The sequence below is a fragment of the Balaenoptera borealis genome (assembly GCF_965194805.1).
Source record: "Balaenoptera borealis genome assembly, chromosome: 4".
Taxonomy (NCBI): Eukaryota; Metazoa; Chordata; class Mammalia; order Artiodactyla; family Balaenopteridae; genus Balaenoptera; species Balaenoptera borealis.
The window spans coordinates 82,450,274-82,473,520 of NC_138861.1; the positions used below are offsets into that span (position 1 = coordinate 82,450,274).

General features: G+C 34.1%; 1 protein-coding gene and 1 long non-coding RNA gene across 3 annotated transcripts in view; one reads left to right on the plus strand and one right to left on the minus strand.

The window, feature by feature from the left end:
• The window catches only part of LOC309628126, a 1,093,693-nt gene that overhangs the window by 196,737 nt on the left and 873,709 nt on the right, over positions 1-23,247 (minus strand). The window lies entirely within an intron of this gene.
• The window catches only part of KCTD8 (potassium channel tetramerization domain containing 8), a 263,202-nt gene that overhangs the window by 130,288 nt on the left and 109,667 nt on the right, over positions 1-23,247 (plus strand). Inside the window, exon 2 of one of the 2 annotated variants that reach the window (XM_082390699.1) lies at positions 21,027-21,065. The exons of the other annotated variant lie outside the window; for it this stretch is intronic. Coding sequence (XP_082246825.1) covers positions 21,027-21,065 — 39 coding nt within the window. The remainder of the gene's footprint in view (positions 1-21,026; positions 21,066-23,247) is intronic. 2 annotated transcript variants of the gene reach the window in all.

Consider the following 23,247-nt stretch of genomic DNA (forward strand, 5'->3'; position numbering starts at 1 on the left):
CTGAGAGAAATTTGGCCTGTGTTTTACTTGACGGTATCCATTAGTTTCTGTGGAGTAACTGTATAATTACTCCTTATCATTTGTGACTTATTTCAGGCTTTTGAAAAATCAGTCTCAGAATGAAACAGTTATTTGCATAGACTCTTGTAGGGTTGCCTTTTCTCTTTCCATCTCTCTCTGTCTCTGTCTTTCTGTCTGTCTGTCTTTCTCTCTCTCTCTATATATATATATTTCTGTAGTTTGCTTCTGTAAATTGCTATCTCCAAATCAACAAGGAAGATGAAAGATGAACAGTGAATTTTTCTACTCAAAAATGGCAGTGAGTTTTTCTGGCAGATTGATTTGAATACACATCTTGTCACATTAACTGTATTAAGAGCAATATGATTATCCAATCATTAAGACTCTACCATCTATTTTCTCTCACTGAATCCAAATCATTTTCTCCGTGCTTTATAACAGAATGAAGAATATTATATTGAGTGGATATTTTTTTAAAAGAAAATAATTGTAAAATACTATGTTAAAGTGTGTAGGGGCTAATTTTATTCCTATCATCATTGAATTAAAATATCTTCAACATTGGGTGTGTCTGTAGGTAATTAATATTCTGGTTCTCCATTTTTCTTGACATTATTAGAGGATGTAAAATTAAGAATATGTATTTAATTTGTATATATTAATGTATTAAGAGCTCTGATAATTAGAGCTATTCTTTCCATCAAAAATCTATTGCTGAGCCTAGAAGAAGCAGATAGCTACAAAAATGTGATTTTTTTCATATTTTATTTTTTCACAGACTTTCTTTAGAAGTCATGTGAGACTACCAAGCCTTCTCAGTTTATAATGTACCTGGGATTAAGAACAGTGTCTCCAAAGATGAAAAATGTTTAACAGGTATAATCCACAAAAAGTAAAAGTTCTCCTGTCTTATCAGAAAGCATCTATGAGGTGATGAGGTTGGGGTTGGAGGGGGCAGTGTTACAATGTCCTCTCTGCTTTGGGAGAATGTTGTTGCTAAAGCTGTCTGTTCTCTGGCTCAAACAGGAAAGTGATTGAAGCTCTGAATCAGCATCATCAACACATTGTCTTTGTCATCATCTCAGTCATCATCATCATCACACAACCAATCCCACATGAAACTGAGTCCTACATTTACTATGTACCAGTGCGTTGCATATATTACCTTATTTAGCATTCACATTTCTGTTGTGAATTTCTGGTAGCCATTTTTCATACCTGCTATATAGACAGATTCACCAAGGTTCAGAGTATGAGTTGGGTAATTTAACTCAGGTTTACACCTCTGGTAACTGTCAGACTCTAATTTATACCCAGGTCTCTTTGGTTTTCAATTCTAATTTTTTTCCATAATACATACCGCAATTAACTACTTACTTTTAATCATAAAAGCTACTGCAAAGATGGGCTGGAGTCTCTGCAAAATAGATAATATTCTGATATTGATAGATATAGATATTGATACTGATAACACCCATGTAACAAATGCCGATGAAAACTAGAGTAGGAAGCTAAATCCTAGAGATATCAAATTTCTAAAAATTCATAAGGTAAAGAGAAATTGATATATTTGAGAAAGGCAGAGTTAAATAAAACATAAGAATGATCTAGTGATAGTGTTATAGAAAAATAAAGACAGCTTTGACCTGAAGGTTCAAGCAAATAGTCAAGAGTGGGTAAAATTTTTATAAGTGAAATATCTGCCTGAGGTTTGACCCACATTTGTAAATTTTGCAAGAAATTCTAACAGCATATCACTGGTGGCTGGAAGATTATCCAAAAGATCCACATAACTGCTATGATTCAGGCATATCTAATCTGAAATGTGAGGCTTTCAGTTACATTGAAAAGTAGAATGACGATAGAAAAAGCCAACAGGGTCATGTGCGTTTTTTTCCGAATTGTTCAGGCTTTTCTATATAGAATATAAAGTAGGTGTGGTGGCCAGATTGTGAGATATTGAACCATAAGGTTTCATGATATATTTCTCATGGTATTGGGAAATTCCAGTACGTGGAAGCTGCGATGGTCTTAAATGAAAAGTCAGAGTTATACTCACTATAGTCTCCTCTAAGCTAAAGTCTATGAGGTCAAATTTAGAATGGACATTTAAATTTTATGTGGTAAAGCTTATTCCAGCATATTTAGAAGGTAATTTATTTGGATTATTAAAACTGATTTCCAGGTTTAGTGCATGCTACTCCATGAATGTTTCCCTACATGACCTGTACAAAACACATTTTGATTTTAATTACATTTTAAAATCTACCTTCCTTCTTCACTGGCTGTCACCACCTACCTGTATTGGCATTATAACATTGAAGAGCAAAAACTAGTGATTTGAGTCCTTTGTATCTTCAGAAAATTATGTAATAGACTGTTATAAATATTTCATTTAGAACAGGCGCTCTACATTCTCAACTCACTTTTTTATGGCTTCTTTTTTACTGAAATATAGTTGACTGTATTTGTTATTGAGTAATTATGTTAGTTTCAGGTATACTACATAATAATTTGACATTTGCATACATTAGAAGTGATCACCATAAGTCTAGTAACCATCTTGCCCATACAAAGTTATTACAATATTATTAACCATATTCCTTATGCTGTGTATTACATCCCCATGACTTATTCATTATATAATTGGAGGTTTGTACTTCTTAATCCTCTTCACCTATTTTGTCCCACCTCACCCCCCTACCCTCTGGCAAGCATCTGTTGGTTCTCTGTATCTATGAGACTGTTTTCATTTTGCTTTGTTTTTTTTTTAGATTTCACATTTAAGTGAAATCATGCAGTATTTGTCTTTCTCTGTGATTTATTTCACTTGGTATAATACCCTCTAGGTCCAATCATGTTGTCCCAAAGGACAAGATCTCATTCTTTTTTTATGGCTAAGTAATATTCCATTGTGTATATATACGACATTTTCTTCATCCATTCATCTATGATGGACACTTTAGGTTGCTTCCATATCTTGGCTATTTTAAATAATTCTGCAATGAACATTGATGTGTGTATATTTTTTGAATTAGTGTTAGTGTTTTCTTTGGGTAAATATCACTTCTGTTTTTCATCCAAAAAATATATATTAATTGTTTACATTCTAGTACAAAAGTTTGTGTTGGGTGCTTCTGTTTTAAATCTGATTGGAAAGGAAAAGCTCAGGGTTAATTGTATCTGATTGGAATTTAGAACATGAGAATAATGGATATGTTGTAAATTTACAGTTTGTAAATTGTAAAGTTCTATAGATATGTAATTTGATATCTATAGAACTTTACAATTCTATAGAACTTTACATATCTATAGAACTTTACAATTTACAAACTGCTCTCACAGTTGTTAAACTTCATTCTTTTAACACTTTTCAAAGTTTAATATGTACAGGAAACACATGGGGATTTTGTTAAGATGGCAGTTCTGATTCAGCAAGTCTGGGCTTTAGTTTCTGCATTTCCTACAAGGTCCTGGGTGATACCAGTAATGCTGGTTCACTTCCAGTAGTGAGGCAGTTTTCCCACTTGTCCCTCCTTTGCTGCCGGTGAGGTAACTGAGACTGGACAGGTTAAATGACTAAACCACAGTCACACGGTGGACCTGGTCAAGCCAGGAGCAGTTCATGAGAGGCCTGATTCAGACCAGTACCAGTTCCACCTCATGACGGAACTGAAATTGTGCTTCAGAGAGACCCTCTAAAAAGAGTTAGGAGAGAACATAATACAAACTTATTAAGAAACATGTAAAATGGGAGAGGTGACTTTTTCTCAAAGTTTTCAGAATACTACCCACAAAACTTCATCTTTGCCAGAAATGCAATTAATTTGTGAATGACATTTTTTTTTTGAAATCTACACATGTTTTAAATAAGACAGATTTTAGAAGAAAAAATAGCAAAATTGTTTTCTGTCTTGAAAAACAAAAAGTAGAGAATTTATCCTTAAAACTATTGAAACCCATTAATTAGCATAAGACCTTAAAGTAATATTTATTTCTCTGATGTAATGATCCAAAAGGAGCACTCTGGTTCTTATGGTACCTACGCAATATCCAAACAATTAACAAGATTTTAAGAGAGATATTTTAGTGTCCATATGTAGATGGAAAAACAAAAGCCCTGGGACTGTAAGTGACTTGTACAATATATCAACTAAGTGGCTATAGAATGGGGACCAGAACCCAGTTCTCTTTTTTCTCTACTCCTTAGCTGCCAGGGAGTGATGGGTGAACTCAGTTTCTACTGACAGTCAGTAATGAAGTAAATCTCAGAGCTGTCTGAAGATTAATGGATTTTCCAAAGTAACTTGCGGGTAGTTAAGATTAGACTGAATAAAAGCTGGAAGTATTTCCCCTAGCTGAGTTCAGCCACATCTATTATTTGTTGAAGCTTAAAAGCAACTCTCAGGATGGCACTGATTATTTAGCAGCTTGATTCTCATGGTCTTTGCTAGCACAGAATAGTTAATGGAAAATCATCTAAATTTATTTTTAATGAGTACTTACTATGCACAATAATACCGATATATTTTATGGATGCCTTTCATGTGAAAATTGCTAGAAGCTAAGAGAAGAATCATGTAGTAGGGCCAAATCATTGGATTTACCAGAGTATATATTAACAAAGTGGTCATGCAATTCTCAGTTGTGCAAAGATCTCTCTCTAATTCAGATATATTTGTTGGAGTCAGAATAAGACATTTAGTAGATGTTAGGAACAATCCTTTAAAGATAAGTCAATTACAACATGGTTGCCATTGTCATCAACAAATTTAGCAACCATGTGGTTTATTTTTATGTTGATGCTTTGTGCAGAGTGCCTTCTACAACCAATAAATCTAATTATTATGTATTTGTATTTGAAAATGAAGACAATACATAGGACAGTTAAATATTAGTAAAACTATTAAATTATTACTTGATATAAGATAGTGGCATTACTTTATTTTCCTATAAAAGAAGTATCCCTGAAGGAGTGTATAAATTGCCAATGAGCTTTTAAAATTAATATTTTAAAACTTAAAGTTACAAACTTTGGGGATTATAAATTGCTTAGAATAGTGTCTGAAGCAAAGCAAGTGTTCAGGAAATGATTACAGTTTGTAATGAATCATTAAATCTTCACAATGCCTATATGAGTTAGGACCTACTTTATTTGCCACTCCCCAACCCTGGCCCCATTCAACACATGAGGCTATCAAGGCATAGATATGCTGAGTAACTGCCCAAGATTGCACAGCTAAACAACTAAGTAGTGGTGAAGCTGGCATGTGAGTACAGAAAGTCTATCTCCAGAGACTGTGTTTTCTTAATTCCTACCTCTGTAAGCATTTAAATAAAATAATACTAATTATAATATTAATGATAATAATAAGTAACTTTATCTCAGACTCTTGTGTTCTTTCTGAGCCTTGATTATTTCACTGTATCCTTAGGGTTTGCTCTCAGCTCAAATATTTATAAAATCTCTTGCAACCAGAGCTACTGTGGAGCACAGTATGCAAACATTCTTTATCAACTTTGTGTATTAATTAGGAAATATTTTATTTGCCAGAAAAAGTAAAACAGAGACCTATACTTACAAGAAAATAGAAATGGTGAGGCTGAACTTAATGTGCTTAATACTTTACTTGGAAAAAATATTGGATTCTGAAACTAATGTATATGAAAAACTGATATAAACCAGACTAAATTTTAAATTGTTTTTTGATGAATTGCCCAAACTGTTAGAGGTAAATCACAGCAAAAATTGTGCTTGTGATTTCACTTCATATGGAGGTTGAACTTCTTCCTATAAAAAATAAGAAAGTCTTTTGACCCCTGACTTTGTATGCTTCACTTGTTTGAACTGCACTTTTATTTTCTCACAAATTAAAACCATATCTTTCAGCAAAGAGCCCATTAAAGGAACAAATCTTCCTTGAAAATGCTCTGAAACAGTCTTCATTTTCATTCTTGTGTAATTTTATTTCCAAACTGAGAGCCAACTGGAGCATGTCAGAAACAGCTGATGAGTAGATGAAGTAATGACTTCTTACATAACAAGGTTAGTTTTCTCATTTGGAAGAATAAAGGGATGAAGAATATGAGGTGGTTAATTTCACTGTCAGAATACTTGTTACTCATGCATGGGAATCTTTCTGGAAAACAGCTTGCTTTAAAATGTTCAGATATTAGAAAGACAGGTGTATCATCCATGGCCATCCGTAGTAAATAACAAGTAGGGAGAAAAGTAACTAGACAAACAAATAGGGCATAAAGCTGAGGAGGAAAGGCACAACCTGTTTTATACAAAAAAAATAAGATTAGCTAAAATGTGAAAAATAAAATGGTGCTTAAGTTTTAAATTGTTTAGACAAATACAGTGAAGAGCGAAGGCAATTATCTTGGTAATTCAGGCCCCAAACCCTGTGAGTAAGTAAAATATATGGGAATAGGCCTGAGGTTTTTATATTCTGAGGGATTTAAGTAATCACTTTCATCAAATCAGACTGGTTTAATCATAATTCTAAACCCATAGAGGTTAAAGACATATGACACAAGGTAGAATCCTGTTTTTTTAGAAAAAATTAATCTAGGTGGTAGACAGCTACTGAAACACACACACACACGTGCGCACGCACACACACACACAATCATGTTTAATCATAGTGTGATTGGTGCTATGCTGTTGTTCCTGAGGGTAAAAATGACCCAAAATATGAAGTGTCGAATGTTAAAAATATACAAAAGGCTCATCACACATAGAATATGCCCACTTTACTCAATGAATCTAACAAGCAAAACCCCAGAACAATATAAAGTTGTGAACATAACAGAAGAAGCAATGGCATACAAGGGATATGCATTTCAAAGTGAATACTTCAGAGCACATCTCCTGCCTGGCCATTTGCACAATGGTTGCCTTGTTCACATTTGGTTTTCCTGTATATTTAGAGATTCTATTTTGAGAAGTTATGCATTGAGTCTAGATTTTTCCCACCTCACCACTGTTTGAAGCAGATGAAATGTATATCTTATATCTCTACAAGTTTCTTTCTGCCCTGTTTTGGATGTCTTGTGCCATATAACACTGGATTGATTATATACTGCATGAATTAAGGAGATGAAGATACACCTCCTTCTGTAGGGCTATTCATAAATATTTCTTAAGTATAGGGAGAGATTAAGATTTAAGTCAGCTGCTAATAACATTTTCAGGTGTGGGGCAAGAATGTATACTATATGTATGAATATTTTAAATTGTATATCAAATTAGTAAATTATTAAATAAAACAGGTTTTACCTTTGTACCTTGACTAATATATTTTCATAAAAACCTAGAATGCCAGGTTTCAATTTATAATTATTAGATGCCTCAGAGTTCTATTCTAGAAGATGGCAGTGCTAGGATAGCTTGCCCTCACACCCTCCCCGCTACAGTTTTTGAACTATTCTCTTTACCTTGAATTCCTCCTGTATTTTCAGAGGCCTTACATACACATATCTGAGGTATCTCAGCTTATATATCCAAACTCTTTGCAACCCTCCAAAGAGGCAATTGTGGCTAGAGATCTGCATTGGCTATATTCAAACAGACAATTGTATTTAAAGTTCTTTCTTCCAGAATTGTAGAAATTTAGTTAAGCAACACTTGGAAATTCTTGCCTTAACCACAATCGTTCCTTCCATCCTACTTTTTCTCATGCCTATGTAATCTGATTTTTTAAAGCAATTTTGTATGATAGCTTGGCAGAGGTATCACTGGATGGAGAAAATCAAGTTCAGGGATGTCAAGTGAGTTGCCTAAAATCACAGTTAGTATTGTAAAGCCAGCCTCAGATTGGACCATTCAGATTCCACATCCTTACACTTAAAAAGAGAATAAATTGGTAAACTGTTAAGCAGTCACACATTCAGAAATGTTAACAATTCTTAGGTTAAGAAAATAATATATTTACCAAAAGTCTCCAAGGGGAAACCAGTATCAATATTGGACATTAGCAGAAGAATCTTTATTCTTAAAATACTATTGGGGACAATTATCCAGCCTAAGGGGCAATTGAAGGAATAGTTAATTAAGCAAACTTTGAAAGATATTTTATGATGAATGTTTATTAGTCAATTTTAAGATTGCACACTAGGTATCGTCTACTACATATATTTTTTGTCAATATTTTATGACTATGCTGAAATGTCTCAGGAGCACTTGGGAAAAAATGAGAATGAAATTGTTTTCTGAGAGTTAAACTTTGAAGTCAACACATACTAGATCAGCTCAGAGACATACAAAGTTGCCCTAAAGAGAAATACCAACTTCTTGAATTATAAGACTAAATTTAATTTAATTTAATATAGTAAAATATGAAAAGAAAGAATATGCCCTTAAGAAAGGATTTAGTCAGAAAATGAAGTATAGAAAAGAGAGGGTCCCAGAATTGATTTGACTGTGTCAATTTGAATATGGTCTAGAGAAGAAGCTGCCTTTTTCAACAAACTTTGAATATTCCTATCATTGGACAAGCCATCCCTAAAGTGAATATGTATACATCAGGCTGTCTTATCCTTCCATTACATTGTTGTCTCATTTATCTATCTCTCTTCATTTTAACTCAGTATTCTCTAGACCTTCTCTGATAAAGATTTTGTCTCCTATATAGAACAGTCTCTATAGGTGATTATGCCTGCTGGGGTGATATAGATCATGTGATGATGATTTTTTGTTGTTGTTATATATCAATCAGGAGGCATTCTAGTGTGTATAAAGGGACTATTAATTCTTCTCTCAGACTTCTTTCTTATGAACAGAACACTGATATTTTTTACAATATTCCCAACAAGCAAAAAACACATTTTCCAGTCTCTCTTGAAGGATGCTAAGGCTGGGAAAACAGAAAAATCAAAGGATTTTAGGACAATGGTAATATGGAGTTGTCACACCTTTCCTGAACTACTACTTACCTCTGAGCACTTTGCTATGTGAAAAAATAAAGTAAAACCGCTATATCCTTTAGACAAGCCACTGTAGAGTCTCTGTTGCCTGCACTCAAATACAAACCTGAGTGACGCAGTAAATCTTACAGTAAGCCTTTGGAAGACTGTTGTCATAAAGATGAGGATGGCAGATTGATTAATTAAATCAGCAAAAGATAATCAAGTACATACTGTATACAAGGTTCATGGTGGGCAATTGTGCATAAAACAGCCTTGATCCTGATCTAATCGCTCATACAGTAAAAATGGGGGTTAAAGAGAAGATAGAAAGTGAGAATAAAAAGTACAAGTAAAACGGGTATTATGATAACTACTTTGAAGGAAATCTGTACAGAGTGAAGTGATAGGCAAAACAAGGTAGGAAGTGTTTACCCAGGGAGGTTGATGAAAGCTGCTGTGTGCAAATGGCACTTTTGGAACACAAATGGAACAAACGGAGCACGGGCATTGCAAGGAACAGATTCTAGGCATGAAGAACAGCATGTGCAGATCCATCTGGAAATGCCATGTTGTGAGGCCCCTGGTTCCACTATCAGGGTTCTCCTGTCACTCTAATCTTGTCCTTTAGCTTGCCTTCTTAAAATTGTCTTAAACAAGGTACATTAGAAAAGAGGAGGTATTGATGGGCTTTTCTTAGAATCAGGAATAATGGATTTTGTTTCATTTCTCTCTCTTCCATTCTTCCAATCACCACTGCATAGGGATTTATTATAGATTCAGTAACCTTGTCTCCATTTTCTCACACACAACTGCTGCTTTACTGTTGTGCATCCAGTCTTTCAATTGCAAAACCTTTCCTGAAAATGAATTCTAGCAGAGTTTTCTAAGGCTGTAATTATGCTTCCAAAATAAAAATGCTTTATTGGGTGAGGTCTATTTTTCAGTGATTCTCTCTACACCACCAAAATGTATGAAGCTTTATTTCATAATATTTACAGGGAAAAGGTACCAGTGACTAGGCAGAGCTATATATCTGAATCATAACATGTATTCTTATAATTTAAGGCAATACCAGAATCTAAAGTGGATTTCTACTGAAGAAAATTCTGAAATATCCTTTTCTAAGTGCCCTTAAAAAAACCTAGTTGCAAATAAAAAATTCCCTCCAGATCTGGAGTGCCCAAACATTTTCACAAAGGGATCATTTTCTTTATGTGAAATTGTGTATGAAAGGATAGACATAAAATATAGGAGCGGATAAGGGTAACTTGCTGCAGGACTTGATGCCCTATGGGAACAGGGCATAGGAGTGTCATTCTCTACTGGTCCACTTCTCATTGGAAATATCATTGAGACACATGAAGAATACAGGATTGATTTTACAAACAGCTATACTTTTCAAATTTCAGGTCCATCAGTTTTTGGCATTGTGTAAACCTTTGCAAGTTACTGTTCTTATACTTGATTTTTCTCATCTCTGAGAGGAATTAAATAATAGGTCTTCAGTTTGAAGTGAGAATTTAACTAGAAATTTATCTATAAGAAGATCATGGCACAGGAGTGCATTATCTCTATTATTTTAAGTTTAAAAATTGACTCTGTTGTCACAGCATCTTTCCCTGCAACTCTCTCACTCCATGTTTTTACACTATCATGCATTTTTAACCACAGAAGTATGCAGTCCCTAAATCCTCTACATCTTCTCCATATCAGTCACCTCCTATTTTTACTTCCTTCCTATTCATCTTAAGCATCATGGTCAAATTTCAGTTAGTGTTTTGCAAATCTCCCAGTTCTTTACTGGGTAAAACCCTGACTCTAAATAAATCTAGCTGTGTGCTTCTTCTGAACCCTTATTCAGAGTGCTGAAAGCTGTTATAGAAAATTACAAACTGAAGCTTGTACTAAAAGAGTGGTACCCACCCTCAGTTGGATCCTTAATATACTTCCTCAATAGTTCAGTGTTATTTGAGTTCTTCTCTCCTCATTATCTATGGCAGCTATTCCAACCCTCTCTGAATTTCCTGGGCTGGCTAACACATAACACACATTCCCAGCTGGTTCCTCACATAGAAAATAAAAGCAATAAGGATGAAAACCTTTGTGACTTACTGCTATTGATTTCTAGACTGTATCCACACCTGCCCTTCCCTCCTCTCCTTCTGTCTACCATCTTATCTAAAGTGAATTCTTCCATCTCTACCCAGGATTCTACTCTCTGCCTTCTTCCCCCACTATTCTACTTAACCTACTATCTACAAGGTAACCAATGACCTCCTTGTTTCTATGTCTAGAGCCACTTTTCCCCCACATCTCACTTGAATTCTCAGCAGTATTTAGCAATATTGATTATTACTTCTTGTAAAACTTTCTTCTTTGGAGTTTCATGTACCAGATGACAGCTTGAGCACCAGAATCTAGCTCACTTATTTCAAAAGTTTTTATAAATCAGTCAGAAATTTCACGAAAACGGAAGCTAAAATACAGTTACAATAATAACAAGAGATAGTTTATGTCAGTAATGAATCAGAAATTTCATAAAGTTGGGATATAGAAAGCAGATAGCATAAGATAAATGTAGAATATCCTGTAGATATCAGGGATAAGCAAGGACTTCCCAAGGAAGTCCAGAGATGCTCCAGGTTCAGAGTCAACAAATTCAAAGACCACTGGGAATCAACCAGATAATTTATTAAGTAAATACCTTTAGAATACCTGAGACAGATGACTTTCTTCCCCCTTCCTATTGTAAACTAAGTATCTAACAACTGGTGTTTTTAACATAAAGATAAGTACTGAAATTTCTTTCTTAAACACAGAAAGTGATCTACCTGAGCAGTTACTAGTGTTCATTGAGGATGAGAAAGAAGGATCATGGAGCTTAAGGATACCCTAGACAAGGAGTTGCCAAACTTTTCTTAACAAAAGACTTGATAGTAAGTCAAGTCTTTCAGGCCATATAATCTTCTGTTGCAACTACTCAATTCTGTCTTGGCATGAAAGCAACCATAAATAGTACCTAAACCAATGAGCATGGCTGAGTTCCATTAAAATCGTGTTACTTGGGCTTCCCTGGTGGCGCAGTGGTTGAGAATCTGCCTGCCAATGCAGGGGACACGGGTTCGAGCCCTGGTCTGGGAAGATCCCACATGCCGCGGAGCAACTGGCCCTGTGAGCCACAATTACTGAGCCTGCGCGTCTGGAGCCTGTGCTCCGCAACAAGAGAGGCCGCGATAGTGAGAGGCCCGCGCACCGCGATGAAGAGTGGCCCCCACTTGCCACAACTAGAGAAAGCCCTCGCACAGAAACGAAGACCCAACACAGCCATAAATAAATAAATAAATAAATAAATAAATAAATAAATAAATAAAATTTAAAAAAAAAAAAATCGTGTTACTTATGTCAACCTCTGCTCTAGATCCACAAAAAACCAAGGAGAGACATGAAAAGAAATATAGTTTCATCCAGTAGTAAAAAGACTGTCTCCACTGCCAAATTGCTTACTCCTTCCTCTGGCAATGTAGATGTCTGACGTCCTGTTTCTTATCTGTGCAGCCTATAGGAAGATTACCTGTTGACATGCCCAAATATTTATACTGACAATTGCAGTTGATCTTCCAGTTGAAGAGAGCTATCACCTAGAAGAGACATATATAACTGGTGAGAAAAAAATTTTAGCCACATTTACTAGCTAAGATAATATTTCACTTATACTTATGAATGAACATGTGACATCTGAAAAAAAATCAACATCACCAAAGAGAAGAGAAGAACCAAGATAAACTAAAAGAAAAATCAGCTCTGGAGGATAAGAGATAATTCAGAGAATGAAAGAAAACTTAAAGATAAATGTAATTGTCCTTATTAAGATTTAGGTGTAAATTAAACTATTCGAATGATTACTTATAAATTATAAAAATGACTGTGGAAATAAAAAAAGACAAAGTCTGAGTGGTAAAAACGGACATAGTTAAGGTGTACTGGTGGAAGAAATTATCTTAAAAAAGAGCAACAGATCATCCGGGAAAAAAATCAGGAAATCTGACAGAATTTAGACAAAAAAGAAACAGATGAAAATTATGAGGATAATTGAGAAAAGTAAATCAGAAAAGCCCAGTGCATGTCTAAAAGGAGTTTTAGAGGGAGAATAGAGAGACACTGATTTGCCTTATCTGATGTTCTGAAGACATGGGTAAAAACAAGTTTTTAATTACTAAGCGAGATGAATGAAAAGAACTGAAAGAGCAAAACTTTAGAATATCAGGGTTAAAGAGAAAATCCTAAACTCATCCAAAAAGAAATGAAACAAAGCAATTATGTTAATATATGTTTATTTCAAAGAATTGGCATTCAGAAAGACATCAGACTTCTCATGAGCAACATCGGAACCTAGAACAATGGCTTTCTAAGTCTGAGGGAAAATGTTTTGAACCTAGAGTTCTGTATCTGAATATATTATTGATCAAATGTGAAGTTAAAATACACACTTTTGCAGGAGTAGAATGACTCAGAAATTTCACTATACATATTTACTTTGTGAAAAACAAAATCACTTGAGGAAGTATTCCAGGAAATAAAAAGAAAAACCTCCACCCAAAACGGGGGCAGGGAGGGCAATATGGAATACAAAGTCTTATAAAGAAGCTGGAAAGGCAGCTACAAACAATAGTTTAAATAACATAATCTTACATCACTATGAGTTCGATCCCACTTTTTGAGTCTATGGTATATAAAGTTTACATAATCATATATTAAATTCTGTACAGTGGTTAAACATTTTTATTATTAAGCTATAGAAATAAAGAAAATTACTTTTAGAATTTATATTTACAGAAGAGAATGCAAAAGTTATGAACCTAAAATAATTTATGCCAAAATTTTTTGAGAAATGGAAGAAAAGCTAAGTAGCTAATTTTCTCTTTTTGTAATTCAAGGGAAAATAAATAATATTAAAAATAATAAGTAACTCAAGAAAGAGATTACAATCTGTTACATAAATAAATAAAAAATGCAAACCCTAGAATAAATTAAAATTATTAACTAACAGAGATTTAGATATAGAGGGGAAGAGAAATGAGAGGTTGCAAAAATTTCCTAAATTTTTCATCTTTTATAGGTGAGGAGTAATAGAAATCTAAAGTTGGTGAATTATATAATACAATTTTAAATGTAGTACTTGACAACAACCTCCAGATAGCCTAAAAAACTAACAGGGGTTGATTCTGGAGTAGAGAAGGAAGATTTTAAGTTTTTAGTTTTATTTTTTATTACTTTTTTCATAGTGTCCTTGAATTATTTCTATTATAAGCATTTAAATATAAAATTTAAATGATTTACTCATGATATATTCATACAATGGAATATGATGTCATTAAAAAGAATAGCATACATCTCTATGAACTGATAGTGAAATATATCCACAATCTAATAAATAAAATAAGTTACAAAATATAGAATACAATCCCTAGTGTATAAATATGGGTATAGGTGTATGTATTTTTATATACATATATATATATATATATATGTGTGTGTGTGTGTATATATATATATACACATATATATATATACATATATATGAATGTCTGGTGAATGTCTGGTGTAATGAATGTCTGGTGTAACGCACACCAAAGTGTTACTAAAGACTTCTGAGGATTGAGATTGCATTGGTGAAGGAAACGGGACTTACTTCTTACTTAATGCACACTTCACTGCTTGGATCAGATGATAAGGAACATATAACTTATGTAATTAAGAAAATAAAAGCTATTACTTGACTTCCACGACATTGCATTTTTTCTTACTACTTTTCTGTCCATTCTTTCTCAGACTGCTTCATATCTCAGCTATATTCTGCTGGTTACAAATCTGAATTAACAACCCAGATATCTTCTGGAACTTCAGCCTAATATATCTTAACTACCACCAGCTGCATCTACTTGTATGTCTCACATCATCTGAGACACACATTTCCAAAATAGAATGTACAATCTCTGTGCTTTACCTCACCAACCCAAAGCAACTGGTACTGTTGTCTAGTTTGCCTTTCTTTATTATGAATGAGAACTCCATCCCACCGGGTGCCCAAGCTAGACCTTGGGATGACATCACTAATTCTCCATCTTCACGACTGACTATATCCAGTCAAACACTAGATCCTATCCATTTAATCTTCTGCTCTCTTGAATTTATAAATTTTTCTTTCTTCTACAACCCAGTTTGATTTAGGCCAAAATGCTTACCATATTTTGCATGACCATTTTTATCTCGCCATTGGTTTATTTCGTCAGCCTTATCTATCTCTCATGACTCCTTCCTTGCTCGTTCTGTTTCGTGAAGGAGAAGCTACCTTTATTTCCCTAACTTTGGCAGGTTTCCTTGCAGGCTTTTGCAGGTGTTGTTTCTGTACTGGAATTTCTTTCCTCACATCTCTGCCAGGCGAACACCTGATATACTTTTCAGGTCAGAAATTAGATGTCTGTTCCAAAGGATCCTGTGTCTATCCCTCTTTGTCTCATAGGTATTTATTTATCTACATCTCCTAGTAAGGTATCATTATATCTTCATTACCTAAACCAGTGCCTGGTAAACTATAAACAATAATAATTTTGTATTAAATGGATTAATCAATGATATATGTCATTCTTCTAGACAGAATCTGACTTACAGATGGAACAAATAAATGACAAACCAACTCATTGCTAAGGATTAACAAGGAGGAGAAAATTTTCATTGAGGAGTTTATTGTGAGCCAGGAAATACTGTTGCTTCAAATTAAACAAAGTAACCAAATTAGAGAGCAATTTCATTTAAGATTATAGGTACCCTACCCAGGCCAAATGACTGACCTGCTTCAGGATATTTGTAGCCCAGGGGCCACATGACCACATGGCCATCATGTTTATTATGACCTGCTGTAACTCTAGAGATATATCTCTGTCTGTTGGTGTGCTCACTTAAATGCTTTTTAACTCACATGCACCAAATGGTGCTCACCCCACATTTGATGCCACTGATGCACAGAGATTTGGGGAGCACACACTAAGAAGGTGTTACTGTTCACTGATTGGCGCTCGTGGGCAGGTCACAGATACATATGTCTCCAGTTTTCTTAGAATTCTGCAGAAAATATGCTTGGGCTGGGCATAGCCGTGCACACCACAGCACTGTGTTACGAGAAAGTGACCCGCCATCCTGCTGCTCTCATTTTACGTGAGATGAGTCTGACAGTGACCTCAAAACTGGGAGAAAACAGTCTGAGTTTGGATATATAGTCTGAAACAGAATATCAGAGAGTGAGAATGCCAGCTGCCTGCCAAGTGGAGGCTTTGGGTAAAATGAAGATTTTGCACATCACCCCTTGTTGGGAGAGGAGGAAAACCCTGGTCCCAGCTGGCTCATTACCAGGCAAATTCAGGAGAGTATCTGGATCATTCACTGAACAAACCTGTTTGTCTTCCCACAAACATTATTGCATATACAGAATAGCAACAATAAGCAAAAGAATCAAATAATGAGTTCTATGCTGTGTGTGTACAGAAACACATATTTATGCATAAAGAAAGTTGTGAAGGAATGCATAGCAAACTTCAGTCTTAAAGGTGGCAGAGGATAGGGTATAAGAATGCTTTCTTCATGCATCTATGTAAATTTTTTTTCTTTTATTTTTTTATTGGAGTATAATTGTTTTACAATGTTGTGTTAGTTTCTGCTGCACAACAAAGTGAATCAGCTATATGTATACCTATATCCCCTCCCTCATGGACTTCCCTCCCAACCCCCCATACATCCATCCATCTAGGTCATCACAGAGCACTGAGCTGTACTCCCTGTGCTATACAGCAGGTTCCCACTAGCTATCAGTTTTACACATGGTAGTGTATATATGTCAATCCTAATCTCCCAATTCATCCCACCCTCCCATTCCCCCTCTGTGTCCACATGTCCATTCTCTACGTCTGCGTCTCTATTCCTGCCCTGCAAATAGCTTTATCTGTACCATTTTTCTAGATTCCACATAAATGTGTTAATATATGATATTTGTTTTTCTCTTTCTGACTTACTTCACTCTGTATGACAGACTCTAGGTCCATCCACATCTACAAATGTCCCAATTTCGTTCCTTTTTAAGGCTGAGTAATATTCCATTGTATATATGTACCACATCTTCTTTATCCATTCATCTGTTGATGGACATTTAGGTTGCTTCCATGTCCTGGCTATTGTAAATAGTGCTGAAATGAACATTGGGTACATGTATCTTTTTGAATTATGGTTTTCTGAGGATATATGCCCAGTAGTGGGGTTGCTGGGTCATGTGGTAATTCTATTTTTAGTTGTTTTAGGGAACCACCATACTATTCTCCATAGTGGCTGTGTCGATTTACATTCCCACCAGTAGTGCAAGAGGGTTCCTTTTTCTCCACACCCTCCCCATCTTTTATTGTTTGTAGATTTTTTGATGATGGCCATTCTGACTGGTGTGAGGTGATACCTCATTGCAGTTTCGATTTGCATTTCTCTAGTAATTAGTGATGTTGAGCATCTTTTCATGTGCCTCTTGGCCATCTGTATGTCTTCTTTGGAGAAATGTCTATTTACGCCTTCTGCCCATTTTTTGATTGGGTTGTTTGTTTGTTTTTTATATTCAGCTGCATGAGCTGTTTGTATATTTTGGAGATTAATCCTTCATCAGTTGCTTCATTTGCAAATATTTTCTTCCATTCTGAGGGTTGTCTTTTCATCTTGTTTATGGTTTCCTTTGCTGTGCAAAAGCTTTTAAGTTTAACTTTACTTTCTAGGTGCATCAAAATGCATGTAGGAGTTAGTTCTGTAGTCATATATAGTTGTGTCTTCTCTATTGCTATTTTTTTTTTAGATTTTATACCTTAGATAATTTTCATTTACTATTACATTAAAAAATGAGTGAACCATTGAAAGGAGAAAAAGACATAATCAATATTAATCATATGTATTTAATGTACCCTAAAAAAATAACCAATCATTGATCTCCAGTGATTCAAGTCCTGACTTGAATGGCCTTTCTGTTTGCAAATGCAATTAGAAAGTCTAGTCAGTTCAATTTAATAGTCCCATCAAGTGAGTTATCTGGCTTAGAACCCCTCCACACTTGTTGAGAACCTAAATGTATATTGAAAAACAAAGATAAATAAAATACCCCCTCCACTCTCAAAGAGCTCCCAAAGAGCAAAATATGTCATTTGAAAAATCTCTAGAGAACATTTTCCAACATTTAACTACTTCAAAATCTGAAAATATACCTCTCCCCACAGTCACATTTTATCTAACTTTAAAAATTACAAATCAAGACACCTGAAATTCAAAAGAGAAGTGGATTTTGGAACTGAGAGGGGAAAGTGATAAGGAATAATTATGACCCTTTATCTCTGATAGGATCCGTGTGGGCACTCTGGTTATAACCACAGGTCTCCTTCAGTTTCTTCACTTAGATCAGCCCAGTTAAGTATCCTTTGTGATGATGACATGAGATTACATAATGACAATGAGGAAACCAAGAAGAATAAAAATATAGTATTCAGCTTTTAAAATTCAAGTTAGGGGTTTAGAGATGCAAATAAATTATTTTGGTCTTTTGTTTTGCAGATTCTGAATTACTTGCATTACAGTTTCATACTATAAAGCACATTCGTTTTTGTATCCCCTCCTTTTGGGTTTGCTTGGTAATGCCATGGTTTGTTGAATGTTAAATACTGTATGTTTTCACTTGGGTCCCAGCATTGTAATGACAGGCTTTCCATCTGACTGGCAAAGGGGATGGTGTTCCTAGTGTACATTGCGATGGACACGCTATGGTATTTGTTGGTGACTCTTGGATTTCAAAATCTAACTTCCTTAAAATAAAGCTAAAGTGGGTAGCTTTATTTGCTATATGTAAATATGGTTTGAGGTTGAATGAGCAATTTTCATTTTCATTTGACTGATCTGGATGCAACGTATAGACAGGAAGATTATCTACCTTTGTGGTGAAAGAAGCTCCTCCTATTAACATGGAAAATGATTTGGAGATTGCTGGTAACACTATGTAAGATAGGAAAGTAATGGAGAGAAAGGGAGTTTATTGTAGATATTGTCTTTATTGTCATTTAAGATGTGAATATAAAATAATTTTGAACATTCTGGAGGAGGAAAATGATGGAGAAAGGATATTTGAACTAAAGGCTATTCATGTCTATAATTTAAAAGATTGGTTGGAACATTATTTATGGAAGAATTTGAAGGCCTAACTGGATCTTAGAAAATTATTTACCTTAAGAGAAATCACCAAGCCTGAAATTCAGACCTATATGAAAATAATATAAAGGAGAGAGAAATCGGGGGTGTAGACGTGTGTGAAAGATGAGTATAGAGCAGCTCTGTTTTGGAAAACTGATGGTGTGATCTATACATAACATTTCATTCAGTGGGGAGGAAATGGGTTTCTCAGAGCTAATCATTTCTACTGAATCCAGGAAATAGTTGACTTATGTATAATTATACACACAGACACACACAAGCAAAAATAAAAATTCCTTACAACATCAAGACTGATCAAATCAAATGATTTTCAGAAATTAAAATAGGATTTAAAATTGAAACGTGTCTTAATCACATTTGCAGTGTCTCTGCACAATGGTGGTAACTAATTATGTTGGGTTCCTTATGAATCTGATCAGTGTTCCTTATAGTACAATTAAAGGGAGATTAGTAACTGAAACATTTCAGAGTTTAAATTTTTATGATAAAAAAAGCCTATGATAGTGAGGTAGCTTGTTTCTTTTCCCTGAAAGTGTTTAACCTGCAATAACAATGGTTTAGACCATACCAGGAGACATTAGACATTTGCTTGCTGAATATGTGTTAACCATTTGTATTTTTAATCTCATTTTTAGTATTTTGATTATTTCACAAAACACCCTGGTGCCTTTCTTATTGTAGCACTAAAAATCGCTCAGTACAACACCTCATTACACTTAGTGTTTCTTGGTCTAGAAATTACGTACTAAGAAATTATGTACTGTTTCTATATTCAAAGCTAGGTTGTTCACAAAGTCTCCATTGTACAAGCAGCAACTATACTATCAATCTATTTATTTCATTGGGCTACAAATAATTGAGTTTCAAGTTGATCTCTAAAATGTCAAGTGTTTGTAAGTGGTACATATAAACAAAAAAGATTGTATTTATTCTCATTTGGATTTAATTTAGTAATACCAGGCCCCATGCTTTTAAAAAGAATATTCTTTTGTTTTTGTTTTTTCTTTTAAAGGATCTCTTCAAGGGCTTAGAAGTCTCCAAATGATATAAATCCTATGATCAGATTGCCTTCAAAGATTCAATACTCTGTTAAGCAACTGTTCTTCACATTATTATTATTTTAATATATGAAATTATTGGATAACTATATTTTAAAAATCAAATGTTGAGAATTGGGAAAAAGAGATTATGGGAATAGTCTTGTGAAATGTATTATCTAACTTTGTGAAAGTCATAATTAGCTCCATTTTATCTCAGCCTTACAATTCTGATAGTATGAATTGCTGAATATTTTATGATAATTATATACAGCTGAAAGATTTTACTGGGTTTCCAGAATATTGTCAATGCTCAGAATAATACAATTTGTAAGGTATATATCTTCCTAAGAGACTTTATATTCTGTGAAATATTACTTTTAAATCATTGTAACTAACATAGTTTTGAAATTGAAATTAATTTAGGACTTCAAACACCTGCTTTTAAATGTAAGACTTAGAATTCTTCAGTTTTGTTTGTCAAAGATGAGTCAAGGTAATGTACGTTATTTGTCTGGTATTTGATTAAGATCATTATTCAATACAATTATGTTCTTTAGGTGCTCTATATTAATAATTGCCACTCCTGCTCAGACTAGGATTAATGTGCTATTTTGGGGCAGTGATTCAACATTTATCTCTTCATATTTTATTTAAGAAAACTTTTAGTGTTGTAGTGAATGTTATTTGATAGTCTGCATTTTTTGTTATTGATTAGTATATTACTTTACGTTTAAATTGCAATCCACGTTTGATTATTTTTATCTTTCACTTTGTAAGGAAGAGGCCCTAAGCATTACACAAGATATGAGCATAAATGTAAGCATATTTACTTTCCTTTAATAGTATATTTAATCCTTGTAAACATTACAACCTTCTCAAAACATGCATCCATAATTTCAAACTAAACTACATACATAATGAAATATTGTAATATCAAATCATATGTATATTGAACAAAGAATGGATCAAATTCCATATTGTTTTTCCTACTTACTCCTTTTCAATTTACGTATTACTCTTTCTGCTAGGTTATGATTAGTATACAATCTATTAAACCAGAAAAATGAGATTTAGGTAATCTTCTTAATGAACTGTCTGAATATGGAACATGTTCTACTTTTTTAGAGGAAAAGAAGAGGTTTTGTTGTAATTTAATCTCTACCGTGGGCATAGATTAAGCGCTTAACTAGCACTTGCCGATTGATTGATTGATTAAATGATTGATTGTACTACACTAATATCAGTTTGAAAACTTTGTTGCCATATCCAGACATGAGACATCGCATACACTTAAATGTTCTCTTTTTTCATCTTGACCTGTAGAAGGTTTTATTTAATTTATAAATGTAGATCACTGAATTATATATAAAGGAGCACCTGCATATAATAGGACAATTTTGTATCTACATATAATAGCAATTAAATATGAAAAACATACAAGGGATGTATTTCAGTATATAGAAATAAGCAATAGTGACTGTAACAGTTGGCTGTATCCGCATGTTTGTAAATTGCTTAGGGAAGTGATATTAACTTTTTGTAATTAATAAATCTGTCTTCTGTCTGGGTCTCTTTAAACTATTATACACTGAACTTCTACACTATTTTAATATTATGATATTTGACTAAAGATTTTAATTTAGGTACATGGATTTATGAGTGATAAGACTATGCATTGTGAAAATATTTGTGTACACTCTGTGGCCTATTTAATGATAATTTCTACTTTGCTCATCATGCCAGTTGATATAACGAAAAGCAGCTTGAATCAGAATGTTTTCTCTTAGGGTTAGAAATTTAATTATGCAATTAATTGGAAACTAAGTTACAGTGGAAATAATCTTGTGTTATACCCAGTGTTCTATTATTTTTTTATATAAAGGTTCACATTGTGTTTGTAATCTGACATCACAATGATGGTATATTGACCTTCAATAAGTATGTGTCATTAGACAAAACATTGAAAATATATACATCTAGTATTGCACTATTTTCTAAAAATGATATTCCTCTTGAAAATAATAATGCATAAACAAGTATAGGATGACTCCACAATGTGAAAGTGTTTGGGCATTTCCCATAATATAACAGATCACTTTTAAACAACAGATATAGATGAGCTGGCTTAATTCTAACTCTGTAAATTTGATTAATTCTGGGCACGATTGCAAAGAAAGTACGTGATCATCATTACTAGAACCTGAACATGGGCTTGGAAGGCCTCTTGAGTTCCTCCTAATCTGATTTTCCACTTAGACTAATAGCCCTTCTACAATATCCCTAACAAACATTCACCAGATTGTGGTGAAATTCTTTAGGGATGAGGAACTTCATCAACTAGCTTTGATTGGATCAATCAAATCAACTAGCTTTGATTGGATAACTCTTAATAAAAATATCCTTCCTTGTATTGAACCCAATTTTGTTCCTTTATAACTTTTTATTACTGTTCTTGTTTTTGGCTGTTTTGGTTACATAATTCATTATGTATTTGAAGACAGCTGTCAAGCCACTCTCTCCAGTTGAAATGTCTCTGGTATCTTTAACCATTCTTTATATCTTTTGGTTTTTCAGACACCCTAGGCATTCTGGTGCTTGCCTTCTACTGAAGATAATCCAGTTTGTTAATTAGAGGCTTATCTTTTTCCTTTTCTTTCTTTTCTTCCTTTTTTAATGATCTGTGGCAGAGAGTGCTAGTTACCTATTAAAATCCATTTTTTCTTCTTTACTAACAGAACACCAGTTTTATTGGAGACAAATTTAGTAAAAATTCATAATTTCTTAGCTCCCCAAGATGGCCATTCACATATTTTCTGGCGAATCATATTTAAGTACAAAATGTTGGCTACATTCTCCCTAAAAATGCCTTTACAGGGGTACTGACTCACATTGATGGACCGTTTCTTTTACCTTTCTCCTTTCTGACTGTAATTCAGAAAAAAAGAGGTGGATCCATCATCTTGTGCTAATGAGGCAACAAGCACTCGCTAAGAGTGGC